At 47.1% G+C, this 17,331-nt stretch overlaps 1 protein-coding gene across 2 annotated transcripts in view; it reads left to right on the top strand.

Annotated features, from left to right (window-relative positions):
* CLTC (clathrin heavy chain) overlaps window positions 1–17,331 on the top strand; it is a 1,506,669-nt gene that overhangs the window by 790,704 nt on the left and 698,634 nt on the right. For both annotated transcript variants that reach the window (XM_069615119.1, XM_069615118.1), the window contains exon 14: window positions 3,079–3,242. In XM_069615119.1, the coding sequence (XP_069471220.1) occupies window positions 3,079–3,242 (164 nt within the window). The remainder of the gene's footprint in view (window positions 1–3,078; window positions 3,243–17,331) is intronic.

Below are 17,331 nucleotides of genomic sequence, written 5' to 3'. Positions count from 1 at the left end.
ACATGAAAGATGCATACTTTCATATTTCGATGTTGCCAGCGCACAGAAAATACCTTGGATTTATGATACGGAACAAACATCAGTTCAAGGTACTACCCTTACAAAGGTACTAGCAGTAGCGGCAGCACAACTGCGCAGGCAATCCATTCCAGTATATTCTTACCTCGACGACTGGCTCATAACGGGACTGCTACAAGTCATGTCTGGCAAATACCCAAAAGACAATAGATCTGTTATTCAGTCTGGGTTTCTCCATCAACGAGAAAAAGTCCAGCTTAGACCCCAGTCAAGTCAAACAATTCTTAAGGGGTCTAATTCGAACAAAGGACGGCCTGGTCTTCCCCTCCAACGAGAGGGTTCAAAACATGTTATTTCAAATCCCTCAATAGGTAGCCAGTCGAGAGGTAACAGTATGCAAGGCTCTGTGTCTGCTAGGAATGATGGCGTCCTGTATCTACTTTGTTCCTCACGCGCGCCTGCAGCCAATGCAAGAGTGGCTAAGCAGCCAGTGGTGTCAGGCCAACGGACAGTGGGTGGATTTAGTAGTGGTCTCGCCGGCCCTAGTTCTCTCGCTGTGGTGGTCGTGGGAAAACCCCTTGAAAGGGAAATCCTTCACCACCCCCGCAGTGGAAGCTACTCGAACTACAGACACCTCCCTTACAGGGTGGGGAGCCCACCTGCTTCAGCAAACAGCAGGCAGAGATTGGTCGTCGGACATAGCGTCCAACCACACAAATCTGCTGGAACTGCTGGCAGCGTTCAAAGCACTGAAAGCTTTCGAAAGACAGCTGCAGGGAAAGACGATCCTAATTCTCAGACAGCACCACGGCCATGTACTATCTGAACAAACAAGGGGGCACTCATTCTCCAGGGCTGTCAGAACTGTCTCAGAACATTTGGAAGTGGGCTCTCAAACGCAACATGTTCCTGTTATCACAGCATGTTCCAGGGGAGACTTTCCGTTGCCCAGAGAGTACAAATGGCCATTACACAAAGACATTGTCTCCAATGTTTTTGTACAATGGGGCTTTCCAGAGGCTGATTTATTCGCAACTCTGGAAAACTATCAATGCCAAGATTATGCCTCCAGGTATCCCCAGAACTGCTCCGAGGGGAATGGACTCTGGATAACATTGTCCGGGAAATGTGTCTACGCCCCCGACCTCCCCTTCTCAACCATATCCTGCACAAGATGCAGAAGGAACCAGTCTCAATGATACTGGTGGCCCCCATGTGGGCATTGCCAACCCTGGTTTACTCATCTGATGGAGTTGTCCCCATCTCCTCCAATCAAGATGCCTTGCCTGTACAACATGTTGTCGCAAGACAGAGGGGAGATGCTTCACCCATGCCCGCAGACATTGAACTTGGCGGCCTGGCTCCTGAGGTCATAGAGTTTGGACACCCGAATCTCCATCGGAGATGTATGGACATTCTCAGGGAAGCAAAGAAGCCGAACACCAGATACTGTTATTCCAGCAAATGGAAACGGTTTGTCATCTGGTGCAACTCAAAGAGCATTAACCCGATTTAACTGCTCTCCCACACACACTGTTATACCGAACTCATTTACTTGACTCAGGACTGGTCTTCAACTCCTTAAAAATGCACTTAGCTGCAGTTTCAGCCTACACTACATCACAAGTGTCATGGTGGAAGATACCACTTATTAAAGCTTTCATGGAGAGAGTGAAAAGAATTCACCCTCCCATTTCTATACCGGCTCCCAGATGGGACCTAAACGTGGTGTTGACTAGGCTTATGGGGGCTCCCTTCGAGCCCATGCACAAAGCAAGTCTTAAAGACCTCACCCTTAAGACCGCTTTTTTTAATAGCTATTCCCTCCATCAGGAGGGTAAGTGAACTACAAGCGCTCTCAATCCTAGATCCCTTTTGTAACAGTTCACAAAGACAAGGTGGTTCTGCGCACTCACCCTAGATTTGCACCCAAATTAATTTCCAAGTTCCATGTGAACCAGTCAATAGAACTACCAACGTTCTTTCAAAATCCTTCAAGCATGGGAGAAAGAAACCTGCGCACACTGGATTTACGCAGAGCTGTCATGTTCTGCATGGAAAGAACTCGCCCACTTAGGAAAACAAATTCGTTTTTCGTTTCGGTGGCGGCAGGAAGAAAGGGAGACGCAGTCTCCAAATCCACTATCTCTAGATAGATTGTCAAATGCATTACACTCTGCTACACTGTTGCTAAGAGAGCTGCCATTCAAGCCTAGAGCACATTCCACTCGAGGCACTGGGGCGTCAATAGCATTCATTGCAAATGTTCCCCCAAAGCGGCAACCTGGAGTTCTGTACACACCTTTACAAAAAACTATTGCCTAGACGCTCTCTCTAGGTCTGATTCTCAGGTGATACAGGCAGTGCTAGAACATCTTTTCACTACTGTTCCTTCTCGCAACCCACCTCCAACTCTGGGTACTGCTCGCTAGTCTATGCACAGCATGTGATTCTAAGCAGATTAACATATATCAGAAGACATGTATTACTTAACGTAAAAGCATTTCTGATGGTTGTATCTGCTTAGATTCGCATGTGCCCACCCTTCCTCCCCACTCGGATGGAAGGAACATAGACATCTTACTACTTCTCTCTTTTCTGTTCTCCCGATGGTCATAAGGCTCCCTCATAGCATAAAAAATACCATTAAAGGGATCTTGACGCGTGAGGTATTTTGGGCACACTACATGTCACGTTAGGGATATTGTTACAGACACGCCTATATCGACGTCCCCTTGGAACCTCGAAAGACAAGATGCAATACTCCACGGTTACCACTAGATGTCGGACTATATGCACAGCATGTGAATCTAAGCAGATACAATCATTGGAAATGCTATTACGGTAAGTAATGCATGTCATTTTGTGTATTCCCTTGTACAGAAATCACAAACTCTTAATGCATCTGATCCAAGTGCCTGTAACAGAATGAAAAATGCAAACATGGCTTTTGCATAATCTGTAAAATTTTCAGAATTATAGATTACTGTTCTTTTGCCATGAACTGAAATGTATCAACCATTAATTTTGTTTAACACATTTGGATATTCTCGGTTACAGGTCTATTTTATTTCTTGGGATCTATTGTAAATTTCAGCCAGGATCCCGATGTGCACTTCAAATACATCCAAGCTGCCTGCAAGACTGGACAAATCAAAGAGGTGGAACGTATCTGCAGGGAAAGCAACTGCTATGACCCCGAGCGTGTGAAGAATTTCCTGAAGGTAAAGCCTAAAAGTTTGGCACAGATCTCTGCTTTTGCTGTCAATACATCCAATACCTGCATTTGCCACCAACAGTGTTGAATGTGCTGTCTGAGAGGATAATTTAACTCTTTATATTTTGGAGACTGCCTTCACATTTTAGATTTGCATCTTTCTTTAATGACCATTCCAATTGAACCTGGATTTCTAGAAGAAAATCTGTTTTCTCCTTCTTGCTAAAATGACACATGCAGCAGTTTAAAAGCATAATTTCTTGGAGTTGCTGCTTGTATTTTTGAGGGGTTTTAACCTACCAAGAGTACTTTGATAAATAGTGTATCCACACACAGCTACTACACTTGCCCTGCACGTTGATGACCCAATGTGGGATGGCATTGGTCATTACATTTATAAAATAGTCTGAGTGCATCTACGGACCTAAGAATCTCAAGTTTGGTAAATGCATGCTTTATAACTCTTGTAGTTCATTTAAATGTTTTAAAAAATCCCAGCCCTTTCGTTGTGGGGCACCTTCTTAAAGCTAGGCAGAAAGGAAGTCTTAACTTACTGTGGCTCACCTATTTGTAGTTGTGCTTAATTATTAAACACCACCTTCCAGAAGGGGACACGGTAGATCAGAATACTGGGTAACACAGTATGACTTTGAATAATGGAATGTCCGTACAAAGTAATTAATTAAAAGAAATGTGTATAGTTTGTAAAAGGAAAGTAAGGTGGTGATGCAGAACATTTATGTTCAAATGGTCTAGAAGAGAGTTCTTGGGAACTGGCGCTAATTGTGAAGGACAGCATCCGATGCCGAGTGTTATTTTATGCACTGTTTCACAGTTGGAATCTTTGTTACCAACACAAACGTATTATCCAGTTGTGAAAGAGGCAGGCCGGCTTCTGGTTAGCCCAACAAGATACAGGTAATTATATGGCCAACCCCCCCCTTCAGCCCCTCATTGGTTGACGGAGGAAATGCATAAATCTCACATAATATAAAATTAAAAATATAAATAGTATTGAATGAGGTGATCATTCTGATTGGAGAAGAACATTAGAAATATAATTTTAAAAATAAGGTTGAAAAGGGATCCCCAAATAGATGCATGAAAATTGTGAGCATGATAAAGGTTTTCATACTTCAGATTCATTTATACCGTCTTCCACTATTTCTCAATGGTTCAATTTCTTCATTATAAGTATCAATGCATGTTCTCCAGCATGGGGTCTTGCACGGCTTCACATGCTCATGAATAGTCCCTGTCATCAGGCTGGAAATCCTTGGTAAATTAAAGCCGTTTAGCTTTAAGCTGGTCTCCTCTAAAGCCCTCAGTATTACTTTGGGCATACTGCCCCAGCCAATAACACACTTCCTCCTGAGCTCCACCCCTGGTGGCCATCTTCAGCTGTTTACAGCGCATTTCTTTTGTGGGAGTCCTTATGTTTCGCTCCTCAATCGGTTGTTTTTTTGACTCCTTTTGCCTATTTTTGCAAAAATTCTTTGCTTAGTCTACTGTCACGTGAATACCGCCAACGGGTTCCGTTGCTGGTGGAGATCCTCTGTCCATAGTTTGCTCTCCAGCCCGTGGCGCCACAGGCCCAGGCTTGGGCCTTCACCTTGAAACCTTGACCATGGCAGATGCCACAAAGAAAAGCCTCTTCGGGCCCTTTGAGAACTGCGTCCTGAAGAATATCTTTGAGGATTAGCACCTTGTGCATTTACGTTCTCCACCCCGATGCAGACGGATGTCCGATTTGCCAGTCCTTCGCCTTAAAGACCTGGAAGGACCACCATCGGAGGTTGGTAGCTTGGTTTGAGGAAGGGAAGGCCTCTGATGGCGACCACCAGCTAGTCATGCCTCTTCCAGAGCTGGCATGTCAAAGGAGCGCACTCTCTCCAGTAAGAAGAGGATGAGATCCTTTCAGGATGCTTTCTTAGCGAAGATCCAAAAGAAGTTGCATTCTCATTCACCTTCCTCGTCAACCTTCGTGCGGCTGCGGGAAGTAGTTCGGGGAGGGCCATCTTTTTATTCACAAAGACAGCCTATAGTAATGGCTGGTGGCAGTGGACGTGTTCTACCAACATTTGTACTATTAACAGCAGACTGTATTCACAGTCCCGGTTGTGCAGAATAGGGTCACCTGAGTACTAACTTGGTGGCTCTGTTCCTTTTTTGCCATTTCTAGCGTGGTTCTTCTTTGTTGGCACTTTTACCTTTCTGAGAGGGTCTGTGTGTGTGTTTTTGCCTTTGTCGGGAAACCTTGTGTCCCCCCGCCTAGGCGCCAGTGTGTATGGGCAGGCAGAAAGTGTGGTAGGAGTCTGCCTGTGTGCCTGAATGGAACCAGCTCCACCTCTGGGTCTGGCTGTCCTGATTGGACAGCAACCACTCCTTTCTGTAAGCTGCTGAGAGATTGCTGAGGAGTGTTTTCTGAAACTGAATAAAATGTGAGGTTCCTGAGGTGAAAGGCAAGTGAACCACTGGAAACTGAAGTAACCGAAGAAGACGACCAGTGACGCTTGCAGACCCTTTCCCATGAACCGAGCACTGCTATCCTGACCCCATTTTCTATGCGACAGAGGAACTCTGAGGAGGTTGACTCTTTCCCTTTGGCTGCTGGGACCAACCAGCCCTGAGACGAACTACAATATGAGCCATCTCCTGAGGTGCAATTGTCTTCCAGAGCTGCAGACCGCAAATACCATGAGACCTCTGACCCAATCGTAGTGCATCGTTTTGCCAAGGCTGAATCCATCCAAATCTTTGATCTCCAGGTGAGCCCCCTGAGACACACTCCTACTCCTCCAAGTCCCCTCACCAGAGCTCAGGACTCCAGGAATCGAAGTTTGACTGGGCGAATTGTCGTTTGTTGGTGCTACAGAAAAGGCGGCAAAACCACGGACTGACTAGAGAAGCTGAAGAAATCCATGCCATTGGTCCTGCTTCGAGGCTGCTGCTTTGAGATCCCCTCCATTGTCAAGCCTTTAGTCACCAGACCAAGGAATCCGGAGGTTGAATCCAGTGCTGCCACATCGAGCATAATCCAGCCACAAACATTTCTTCAAACCAAAGGTACCATGGGGAGAAAAGGTTATGCTTACTTTGATCCAAGAAGTCATCCAGAGCGTTGGAGTGCTCCTAGAGGTGTCCAGGGTGTCCACTCCTACCCCTGAACCAATCTGCTGTATGTCCCGTTTTCAAATCCTTTAAAAGAGTCTCCCACATTGTTATTCTTCTAAGTATCCTCATCTAGAGACTACAAAGTACCCACAGGAACTTTGCTGTTTTGCTGCTTCACAAGACTTTGAGCCCTCTCGGATCTGCCTTTTAGCTAAGGTTGCGAATTGGACTTTAAAAGCTTTAGTGTGTAAAGTATCTGCCTCAAGAACCTAAAGCTCTGCTACTGTTCGACTAACCAACTGTTTTCCTTCCAAAAAGATATAATTTGATGTGGTTTTACTAACTAAATACAATTACTGTATAGCTGTGCGTGTTATTACCGATAATACGGTAGAACTGTCATTAATGTCAAATGCTCTAACAATTGTAACAGCAAGCAACTACAAACTAAGAAGTGGCCTTTGAAAAGTATCTACAAGTAATGTGTGTTTTGGTTTAATGTGTTAGTAATTTTAAAACCTCTTGTGTAAATATAGTATATATTTTTCTATACATTTATTTGTGTAAGTGTTTCTTTGAATTTTATTGCTCAGTTCAGTGTACTTCTGTACAGCTCACATCTTCCTCTTATAAGCCTGACTGCTTTGCCACTCTACCAAGGTTCCTGAGTAGTACAGACTGATTACCTCCAAGTAGGACTTTAGGAACACTTCTCTAACCGCGAAGTTCCACCTAGGACGACTTTCTCCTCTGGCCTGGTCAATGTGAGCTGTCCCAGGAAGTCCTGCAACCTTCCTGCAATCACTATGTTTGATAAACCTGCAAGTGTGTAAGTGTTTCTTTGGATTCAGGTATGTTTTGATTTCCTTGTACTGATTTACAGCTCACATTCCTCTCCTAAAATCAGCCTGGCTGCTCTGCCCCTCTACCAACCTTGGGTAGTACAGGCTTATAGTAGAAGTTGGGGCCTTGACACCAAGAGATCTTGTAGAATCCCAAACCAATTGGACTGTAGAAAAACCTACCTAACAAGCCCGCTCTGTAATTCCTTCCGTAGGGCTAGAGGCAAGTAGGACCTCACCGGGGGAGACTACCCCTTGGGGCATAAGGATTGTGAGGAACTCCCTAAACCATGTCACATGATGGCATACAACAAGACTTTCTAATTTCCAAAGTAGTGTTAAGTCCCAAGACTTGGCTGAAGAGAAAGCTATGTTATGCCATCACCAGAAAGAAAACTAAAATGTCTATTTAAATAAAAACCTCCAACTGGGACGAGGAAGTTGAATAGAGTGCAGGCCGAACGAAACTGAGAGAAATGCATACGCATGCAGGGGAGACCTCCTGGGAGCGTAAAAGCTCGGTAGAGGGCTGGATAGAACCACTGAGCCTGTGCCGTTCGGAAACATTCAGAACACATGAAACAAACGCTGGAAGATCAGCGTGTGCAGAAAGTGAGACACAGCAGCAAATGGAGCCCAAAGTGGGATGGGGGTGACCACAGGGATGTCATAGTGGGCAGACTTCCAGTTTGGTGGAGAGAATCATTAAGAGTCAGCTTGCGGGCGAAAATGATGTAAATAAAACGAAAACTATGATTAAGCTAAAGTGATGGCGATTCCTGAGGAGAAAAGAACAAGCATTCCCATCATTGGAGGTGGGAGCAATCCAGACGTATTGAAGTCAGGAGACCAAACATTAAGGTTGACCGAATTGGTATATCCGGCCGTGATAGTTAATTACTTTACAAGTTGACACTTGTATGTGTGTACGCTGAATTTCATGAGATCTAAACTAATGGATAGAGTTTCACCTGTAGTGACTCAGGTTTTTGGCCTAATGAGGAAATTGATATTCCTTTCTAACAACCTTGATTGATAATTTGATTGTCAATGGGTGAACTCAAGGAGCACGATTCTACCACTGAATACTTGTTATGAAGTTTATACCAGCAAGACCCACAACATTATAAAACCCCTGAAGAATTTCCAATCAGTAAAAGACTTTGGTTCAATGGAAAGAAACACGTTGGGATCTTATGGGTTGCATTTAGAATGACCAGGTTATATATAGCAGCTAGATAGTTATTACATTTAACAGTTAACTTTATTTTGTCTTTGTTATATTTTATTGATAAGTCAGCAATTGTCTTATTTGTTATTTTTATGTATTTTGTACATTTAAGTGTAATTAGTTCATTTTAATTTACTATTAATTTTGTTGAGGGAGTTTTGTCCGATGTGCGTGTCACTCATTAATTATCATGAGTGTTTTGAGTTTTTCTACTGTTCTAACATGAGAATTTCATTTTGATCATATACATTTTTTAAACGGTACCTTTTGTATCACTATAATTTGTAATGTATTGATTTTTAGTATTCCATTCATGAATTTTAGAACAATAAAATTGAGTTCTGAGAATGTAAGACACTGTATGAAAATTGAATTTTCTTCTGGTCTATAAATGTTTTCCATGTCTGTATATTGTAATAGTGGTGGATGGCTACACCAAGAAAGTTTGAATGCTAATTGTAAACACCTAGCGAAAGACTCTTAAGAGTTACCCAGATTGCATTCACACCAATCAAAGGCTTCGACAAAGACCCAAGAAAGTAATCCTTAAAGAAGAGAGGAAAGCTAAGTCTGCAAAGACAACTACAGCAACTAGTATAGAAAGTAACAAGAGCATATTCAAAAATTGAATATTAACAAATTTGAAAGATTAGAGAAGTGCAAAAATCATCCATCAGGAGAAGGGAGTTATTCTATGGACCTTAGTTTGTTAGAAAAGTGGTAGCCAGCATTAGTTTTGCATAGCAGATGTATTCCTTTGGACATTTACTGACTGACAAGCACCTTAGTGGTTAAAATAGGTAGGTAATACCCCTACAGCGATGGGGAAAGTTGGACCTTATTTTTCTTTAATAAACACATGTTGGAAATGTCGGCATCCTCATTCTGACTCGCCACAGTCCCAGTATAGGAATTCAAGCACTTACCTCAATTTTATACAAGTAAATTCGGAAAAATGCTTGCTACGCTGCTTTCTGGTGCTTGTCCACTTAAATTATAAAATTAAACAGGAATGCAAAGTGACATGTGCAATCAATTCCAGGACACAAGCATAATTTCCGAATCCGGTTTCAGCCATGGTTTTACGAAATAATAGCACGAATTAAGCTATTAGGTGAGCAGTAGTCTGTATATAATTTGATATGTATAGGAATATTATAGCTTAAACCTAGTCACTAAGCTACAGAGCACTGTACAAAACAGGGTGGTGAATACAGGGAGGGAATTTTGAGGAGAGTCATGGGATGGGAGAACAATTAATTGGGTTGCTCAACTTCAGCTATGTACAGAAATTGGGAGGTCTACAGAGATCTTTGGGGAACCTCTATGCATATGTTCAAATTCTGGCAAGGGATTTTCAGCCTTTAAATAATAGGTTGAAATGGTACAATTTATGAGCACGGTTTTTGCTGAAGATTGGGCAAAACACCATACTAGTAACCAGTAATTCTCGAACACATGGAAAAATCCAATTGATGCCTGGCCACCAACAGTATGCGGAAAACAATTTCATTGTCCTTTTAAACCATTTATGTGAAGCTGGAGTCCTCAAAATGTCTTGTCAGAGAGAGCTGTATGTGGAAGCCAGACATGGCCACTTGGTCATTCATCACACTGACCTTCACGATTCCTGCAGGGAGGGAGAGGCTGCGATCCTGTGAACTGTTCTATGATGGTGCCTCCTTCAAAAAGGGCAAACAGGTGACTGGTTGCAACCCATTTTGAATAGGTTTTCCCTTGCTACAACCCAACTCTTTGCTCAAAATGATAGTATAACGATTCTTAAATTGTCTGGTTGGGTTGATACAATTCATGCTATAGGCATGGCTTTGGCTTACTTCTCCTTGGCAGAATTCTGTGACTTGAGCGATTTGCATAAGTTGTGGATATGCTAAACTGGCAGTTGATTTATTTTATGACAAAGCAGAACGTGGTGTAGGCTGAATTAAAAATAAATATACCACACATTGAAATAAACTACCCATGTTTAAAATCCTGAATGGAAATGTACCACCAAGAGTAAAAAAAAATGCATCTTTTTACTCTTACGTCCCATCCCCTCCATACTGCATGGGCATCCCTTCCTAGGGACGGGAGACAGAACCCTTTTCACCAGAAAAAAACCTTCTTCCCCTTTAAATTTAGAGGCGTGCGGGGTGTGGCCTTGGGAGCATGCGCTACCCTGAATCCTGCCCCCGGCGCCACACCTCAGGCCCCTTTTCCGCATCGACTGGAACGGGACGATTTCACCAGCGCTCCATGGTTTGGCTTTGGCCATGTAATACCAGACGCTGCTCCCTGAATTCTGCTATCTTTTTGTCTTCTTTCTGTCATTCAGGTACTCGGTCCTCCGGCGTCACGCTCCTACCCGGCGCATGTCGACTTAAGCGGGCTTCAGCAGGTGTCGAGCCTGCGAGGGGCTCGTCCCTACGTCCGACCCTCACGCTCTTTACCTTTGCTGCCTTGGCCCCGACCACAGCTGGGAAGGTTGTACCGCGTGCGACTCACTGACTCCACGCACACTGCAGAACAGGCCAGCTAGGTGGAGGGAGCACTTCGAAAGATCTCATCCAGAGGACTTGAACTTAGTCAAACAAAGATAGTGGTACTTTGTCGGGCCTCGATCTTCCATCGAACCCTGAAAGGGCGACTCCTTCCTGAGGAAACGCCTGAGCGGGAGGATCCCTTCGGGTTCTTGTACCAGCACACGCACCAAGGCTAGTCCAGCTTGCGGCCTCACGGCAGAGGGGTCATCAAATCGGTGCTGAGGTACCGCAAGGTTCTTTTACCGGGTCTACACCTGAGCAGCAACGCCCTAGTACCGGTTCAATGTCCAAGTGGGCGCCTGCACACAACACTACTGGCGATAATGCAGAGGGCAGTACACCTTCCAGGCCTGAGGTGCAAGTTGGGCCTCGTGCTCCACCACAAAGAGTTTTGGAGGAGGCCTGGCCCAGGGAGCCATGCACCATGACTTTGGCAAGTGGCACGACAAAATGGCCGCTGTGCCAGATAACATGGCCTCTCGTCCGATGCCATGCCTAGGAACAGAGCAGGCGGGTGAATAAGTTTCAAGGTGGAACTGGTGTCATCCAGCAGCAGCACAGGGCATGTTTCCCCTGCAACCTGTACAGAGTACGCTCCGGCCCCAGCAGCTCCGACCACTCCATCACCTGCCACCTCAAACAGGTTCTCCGAAAGGTTCCTGGCGCTGATGCGAACCCCCCAGATGGCAGCCATCCTGCAGGATGCAGTCAGGGACTTGCTTCCTCCGGTCACTCCACCAGCGCCCATAGTCATTCCTCCCATGTCTCTGGGGCCACAGGCCCCAGTGCAGCTCCTGCTGCCCCTGCCGGCTCCTTCGATTCCGGATCCCTTGCCTGGCACAGTACAGGCGGTTCCCCTCCAGCTCTGGTCTCCACACTGCAGCCCACGGTGCCCAGCACCCAACCTGAGGTAGAGCAGCCTGAGCAGGGGGGTCTTAGCAGAAGTCCTCACATTACAACCCCCTACCAAAACGGGCATCCCGATGACGAAGGAAGTTGCCTTGCCAAAAAGGGTTGCTCAAGCCATACTTGGCCCAACCTGTCAATCTGTGCCTCGGTGCCAAGTATAGACAGACAGAGGGGGAATCTACTCTTGCTGTCTGCACACCATCAACCGCACTCTTCGGTGACTGCTGCGTCGTCAATCTACTCGAAGTCTGTCGTCCTCAGCACTGCTCGGCAAAGAGGAGAAGATCTTGGAGGTGTACGGGAAGAAGCTGTACTGCAATGCCTGGCTGCACCTGTGCCATGCTGGCAGCCGCTAACCAGAGGCTTTTGCATGAAATAGCAGACTACCTTCCAGAGCTTCCAGTACAGAGCCGGGCACGCTTCAAAGCGGGTCTAAGAGAAGCCAAGCCGGTAGCCCAGGACATCATGGAGTCCACTGTGGCCCACATCAATACCTCTCGCAGGGCCATCTGCATCGCCATAGACCTGAGAAGGATGGCCTGGCTTCGGGCTACTAAATGTAACCCTGATGTCCAGGAACGCATATTGGACCTTCAGTTAGAGGGTAGCAACCTCTTTCACTCTACCACTGATGAGGAATTAGATGAGAACAGCTCGCAAACTGTGAGGTCTTTAGCCTGACGAAGGCCACACCCAAGGCGTTAACTCAGTCGCATCAACACTCTGACAGGGGCCGGTCGTTCAGCAGGTTCCGGGGCTTCCAGGAACGGAGGTAGAGACAACCTGACCGCTCGCCCAGTCAGCAACAGAGCAAGCAACAAAAAGGGAGAGGGGCAAGGGCTTCTTCCAGTCCCCCCTCCTCAGCAGCAGCCTCAGAAGGAAAGAAAGCCCGACACGTCCCTTCGGGTCCACGTGTCTCCGGTGAGGGGCAGGCTTGCCTTTCACATGCAATTTTGGCACAAGAACTTTACGGACCCCTGGATCCTCTCTGTAGTGTCTTCGGGGTACCGCACACCGGTCCCTTCTTTCTCCCCTCCCAAAGATTAAGACGGCAATCCGGTCGCTCAGCCAGGCTCTGGAATAAGTCCCAGCCTCCCAGAGAGGATTGTGCTTTTATTCCAGGATTTTCACCATACAAAAGAAGAACCAGGCTCTCCTGAGAGTTGTGTTGGACCTATCCACCCTCGACTTCTTCACCCCCACCCCCCCCCCCACCGTCTCCCCCACTCCTCAGAAATTCAAGATAGTTACGCCAGCACTCATTGCGGAGACACTAGACAGGAGAGACTGGATGTGCTCCCTGGTTCTGAAGGACGCCTATCAACACATCCCAATTTGGCAACCACATCGCTACTTCCTGCGCTTCAGGATCATGGGCTGCCATTTCCAGTACAAGGTGCTACCCTTTTGCCTCAACTCAGCCCCCAGGGTATTTACCAGACTCATGAATGCAGTGGCAACCCTCCTCCGGACCCAGGGCCACCATGTCTACTGGTACCTGGACGACTGGCTCGTCAGGGCTAGTTCACCGGATGGGGTTACCCAGACCTCCTCTGCACTTATGCGCACTCTCTATGACATGTTTACAATCAACCTCAAGAAGTCTCAGCTGCAGCCCACGCAGAGCCTCACCTTCCTGGGCCTCCTCTGGGATTACGAGCTCCAAGCAGGTCTTTCCCTCGGAGGACAAGATTACGGCCATCAAGAGGGCCACTACACACTTCCTTACCAAAGCAGTGACCTCGGCCTGGTGGTACCAACACTTATTTGGTATCATGGTAGCGGTTCTCCTAGCTGTGCCACACACGAGACTCAGGATGAGGTTACAGCTGCATTTCGCAGCGTCATGGAATCGGAAGAAGGGCTCCCAAACAGAGCTGATCAGCATACCTCCTTCTCTCCACTCAGACCTCTCATGACTGTCCAGGGACTGCAACCTGCGGACAGGCAAGCCCTTCCGGCAGCCGCCTCCGCAGGTCACCATCACTACGGACTCCTCCATAGAGGGCCGGGAAGCCACTCTGGACAGCCACAGCATCCATGGAGTCTGAACCCGACAGGAGTCGCACATCAACTGGCTGGAACTCTGGGCCATCTGTCTAGCTCTCCAAGCTTTCCTTCTGCTCATTGGGGGCAGGACCGTCCTTATCCAGACCGACAACTCCACCAGCATGTACTATGTCAACAAGCAGGGGGTATCGGGTCAGCATGTGGGAATGGGCCTTGAAGAACATCTACCTCCCGGCCGTCCACCTCCCGGGGGAGGCCAACTTGGAAGCAGACAAGCTCAGCAGACTGGGAGCAGACAATTACGAGTGGCAATTGAACGACCAGCTGCTGCTGGACGTCTTCAGCAGATGGGGGCACCATCAGGTGGATCTGTTTGCCTCCTGGGAGAACAGGAAGTGCCACCAGTTTGCGTCTTGGCAGGGCCGAGGCCCTGGCTCCATGGGCGATGCATTACAGATTCGGTGGGAAGGCATGACAGCCTATGCCTTTCCACCCACACCCCTGGTCCACAGGGTAAAACACAAGATAAAGGAAACCTGTCACCTCTGCATCATTCTAATAGCTCTGTGGCAGCCGGCGAAACCGTGGTTCTCCGAACTGCTCAGCCTCACGGACCACCCATTCACATTCCGCTGGGGCCAGCCCATCTCTTGTGCTCTTGTGCCAGCGTGGGGGGGGGGTTGTGCATGGTCATCCACTCTGCACCACAGAAGATGGCCCTCGTAGCGTGGTTTCTGAGTAGGTCACCCTCTGGGACCTGAGCCTCTCACAGGCTAACTTGGAGATTATTCAATGCGCCAGGAGCAAGGCTACCAGGAGCCAAAACAAGTGTAAATGGACTAGGTTCTGTCATTGGGCAGACGCTAAGGTGATCGACCCCCCTTGCGTGCACACTGGATGACGTACTCTCCTTCTTAGTGCACCTCACGCACAGGTGGACACATGTCACACCTGTAGCCATAGGGGCCTACAGAAACTTGGAGGAGGAAATCTTCTCTTCTTCCAACCCGATAGTCCAACATCTGGCAGGCTTGTCGCTCTAACCGCCAATCAAGAGGCCACTCCCTGTGTGGGACCTCAATGTTCTGGGCGCCGTGGCATGCAAACCCTTGGAGCCAATCGCGTCAGGACATCAGGCTGGTCACCATTAAGACCACTTTGCTAGTGGGACTCCCCTCTGCTCGCAGTCAGCGAGATCCAGGCTCTGGTGTTATCGGCACCTTATATCTTTTTCCAGAGATATAAGGTGGTCCTGCGGACTCACCCTGCGTTTCTATCTAATATAACCTCTGCTTTCCATCTAAACGAGGAAATAGTCTTGCCAACGTTCTTCGCTGACCCCAAGGATGGGGCTCAGAGATTCTTGCACTGTCTGGATGTCAGGCGCGCTCAAATTCTTTCTGGACAGGACTAAGGGCTTTCGTAAATCAGATGCTCGTTTTTTCACCTTTGGGGGCGCCAGACTCGGGTATCAAACATTCAAGGCTTCTATTGCACAGTGGATGGTTGCGTCCATGAGAGGCCTATGAGTGGCAGCACAAGCCGTTGCCAGCTAACATGCAAGCCCACACTGTTGGATCCAAGGCCACGGCCATTGCTTTTCAGCGGCAGGTTCCGTGGCATGTCATAGGAAGGGTGGCCACCTGGGCCACCCTTTAGGCTTTCTGTAAGCATAACCGTTTGGACGCCGGCTCTAAGTCATACACGGCCTTCGGGCAGGCAGTTCTAAAACTTATTTGCTTAGGTAGGGTCTCCTCTCCACCCTGGGGCTACATTCAGTTGTAATCACCCAGGCAGTATGGAGAAAAGGGGATGGGACGTAAGAGTAATTATATTACTTGCCGTCCTTAGTCCACTTTCCGCCATACGTCCCACCATCCTCACCCCCCCCTAATACTGGGTGTCATGACGATGTTAAATATTGTCCCGCAATCGCGTTATAAATGAATGATTATTATAAAAATGCATGTCAACCCAACAATTGTTAGCCGTTTTGTTTAAAGAACCCCACATTCGTGCATTGGGAAGTCTTCACCGGTTAGACGTGTGCAGAGAGCCACGTTTCACACGCACAGAACAAACTCCTCAAAGACCAGCAAGTACTTGCTGTCTTTTAGTTTAGTACTTAACGGGATAGCCCAACAGCTAAGGGGTATCAAGATGGATGGTGCAACCTATCATTCTGCAATACTATCAACTAGAAATCAAACTACTAGACCAGATTTCTGCAACCCGCAGCTGACCAGTTTAGTTGAACTGACATTTTCATGAGCCCTCACCATTGGCTTTGCTTGCTGGGGCTGATGGGAGATGTTGTACAAACTATCTGAAAGCTAAAGGTGTTAGATGCCTCTACTAAACAAATCCAAGACTCATTCCACTAAGGCAAAAGGGGCAATAATTCCCTTCCTAGCAAATGTTCCATTAGTGAGGATATTCAAAGTTGCACCATGGAGCTTGGTGCATACCGTCTCAAAACAAACAAGTGGCACAGGCAGTACTTTGAAAAGTATTTAATACTGTAGTAATCACATAACCTCTACCAGAAAACATGCTGATTGCTAATCTGTGCAAAGCATGCTAATTTAAAAAGGTTTCACAAGCTACAAAAGGAAAAAGTTACCTATTTGTTTTACATGTGCCCAACTTGCTCACTGGTACAGTATTGAGAAAAAAGACAAACGGAAAAATATGGTTTATAGTAGCTGTGTGTGTGTGTGTGTGTGTGTGTGTGTGTATATGTATATATATTTCTGAGGCTTGTGGAATCTGCTTAGATCACATGCTGTGCATAGGCCGACATCTAGTGGAAGCTGCGGAGTATAAGTTTGTTTTTCGAAACTCAAAAATGGGCGTCGACACAGGGCGTGACAGTAATACTATCCCTAGTGTGACGTCCACTGTACCCAAGATCCCTCACGCGTCTAGGATCCTCAGATTGTTTTTTTCCGCCATACTGGTCGGAAGCATTTTGCGGAGTCCCCTGGCCTTAGCCATACTTTTGCTAAAATATCGATAAATTTACATCCTTTCCCCACCCCAACGTCGAACTTCGACACTCGACGCCGGCTTGGAGAAGAATTCGACCGTCGGCTGCTGCATGACGTATTTGGGCCTCGGAAGGCCTCTGGCCTCGGCCCGAGCCTTGGAAGGCCTCTGGCCTCGGCCCTGCAAGTAGGGAGATTGGGGGGTTGGACATACTCTGCACTCTTGGTATATAGTACATCTTATACATTTCCTACACTTACCAGCCCGCTGCCTCAAGGTGCGTATGGAGGGTACTCCTTTTCAATTCTGCCCCAAGTGCAATCGCAAATACCCTTGGGTCGACAGGCACGCCACGTGCAATCTCTGCTTGCCGAGGGACCACCCTCGTAGGTTTAAACCTAAGACACTTGAGGACCGTTCTACGAAGCGTTGGGCCCACCATGCCAGGCAGGCGGC

This window comes from Ambystoma mexicanum, chromosome 9 (assembly GCF_040938575.1).
Source record: "Ambystoma mexicanum isolate Mex_15411 chromosome 9, UKY_AmexF1_1, whole genome shotgun sequence".
In the NCBI taxonomy this organism is placed as follows: Eukaryota; Metazoa; Chordata; class Amphibia; order Caudata; family Ambystomatidae; genus Ambystoma; species Ambystoma mexicanum.
Note: the sequence above shows the minus strand (reverse complement) of the source record. Positions and strands in the feature narration are given on the sequence as shown.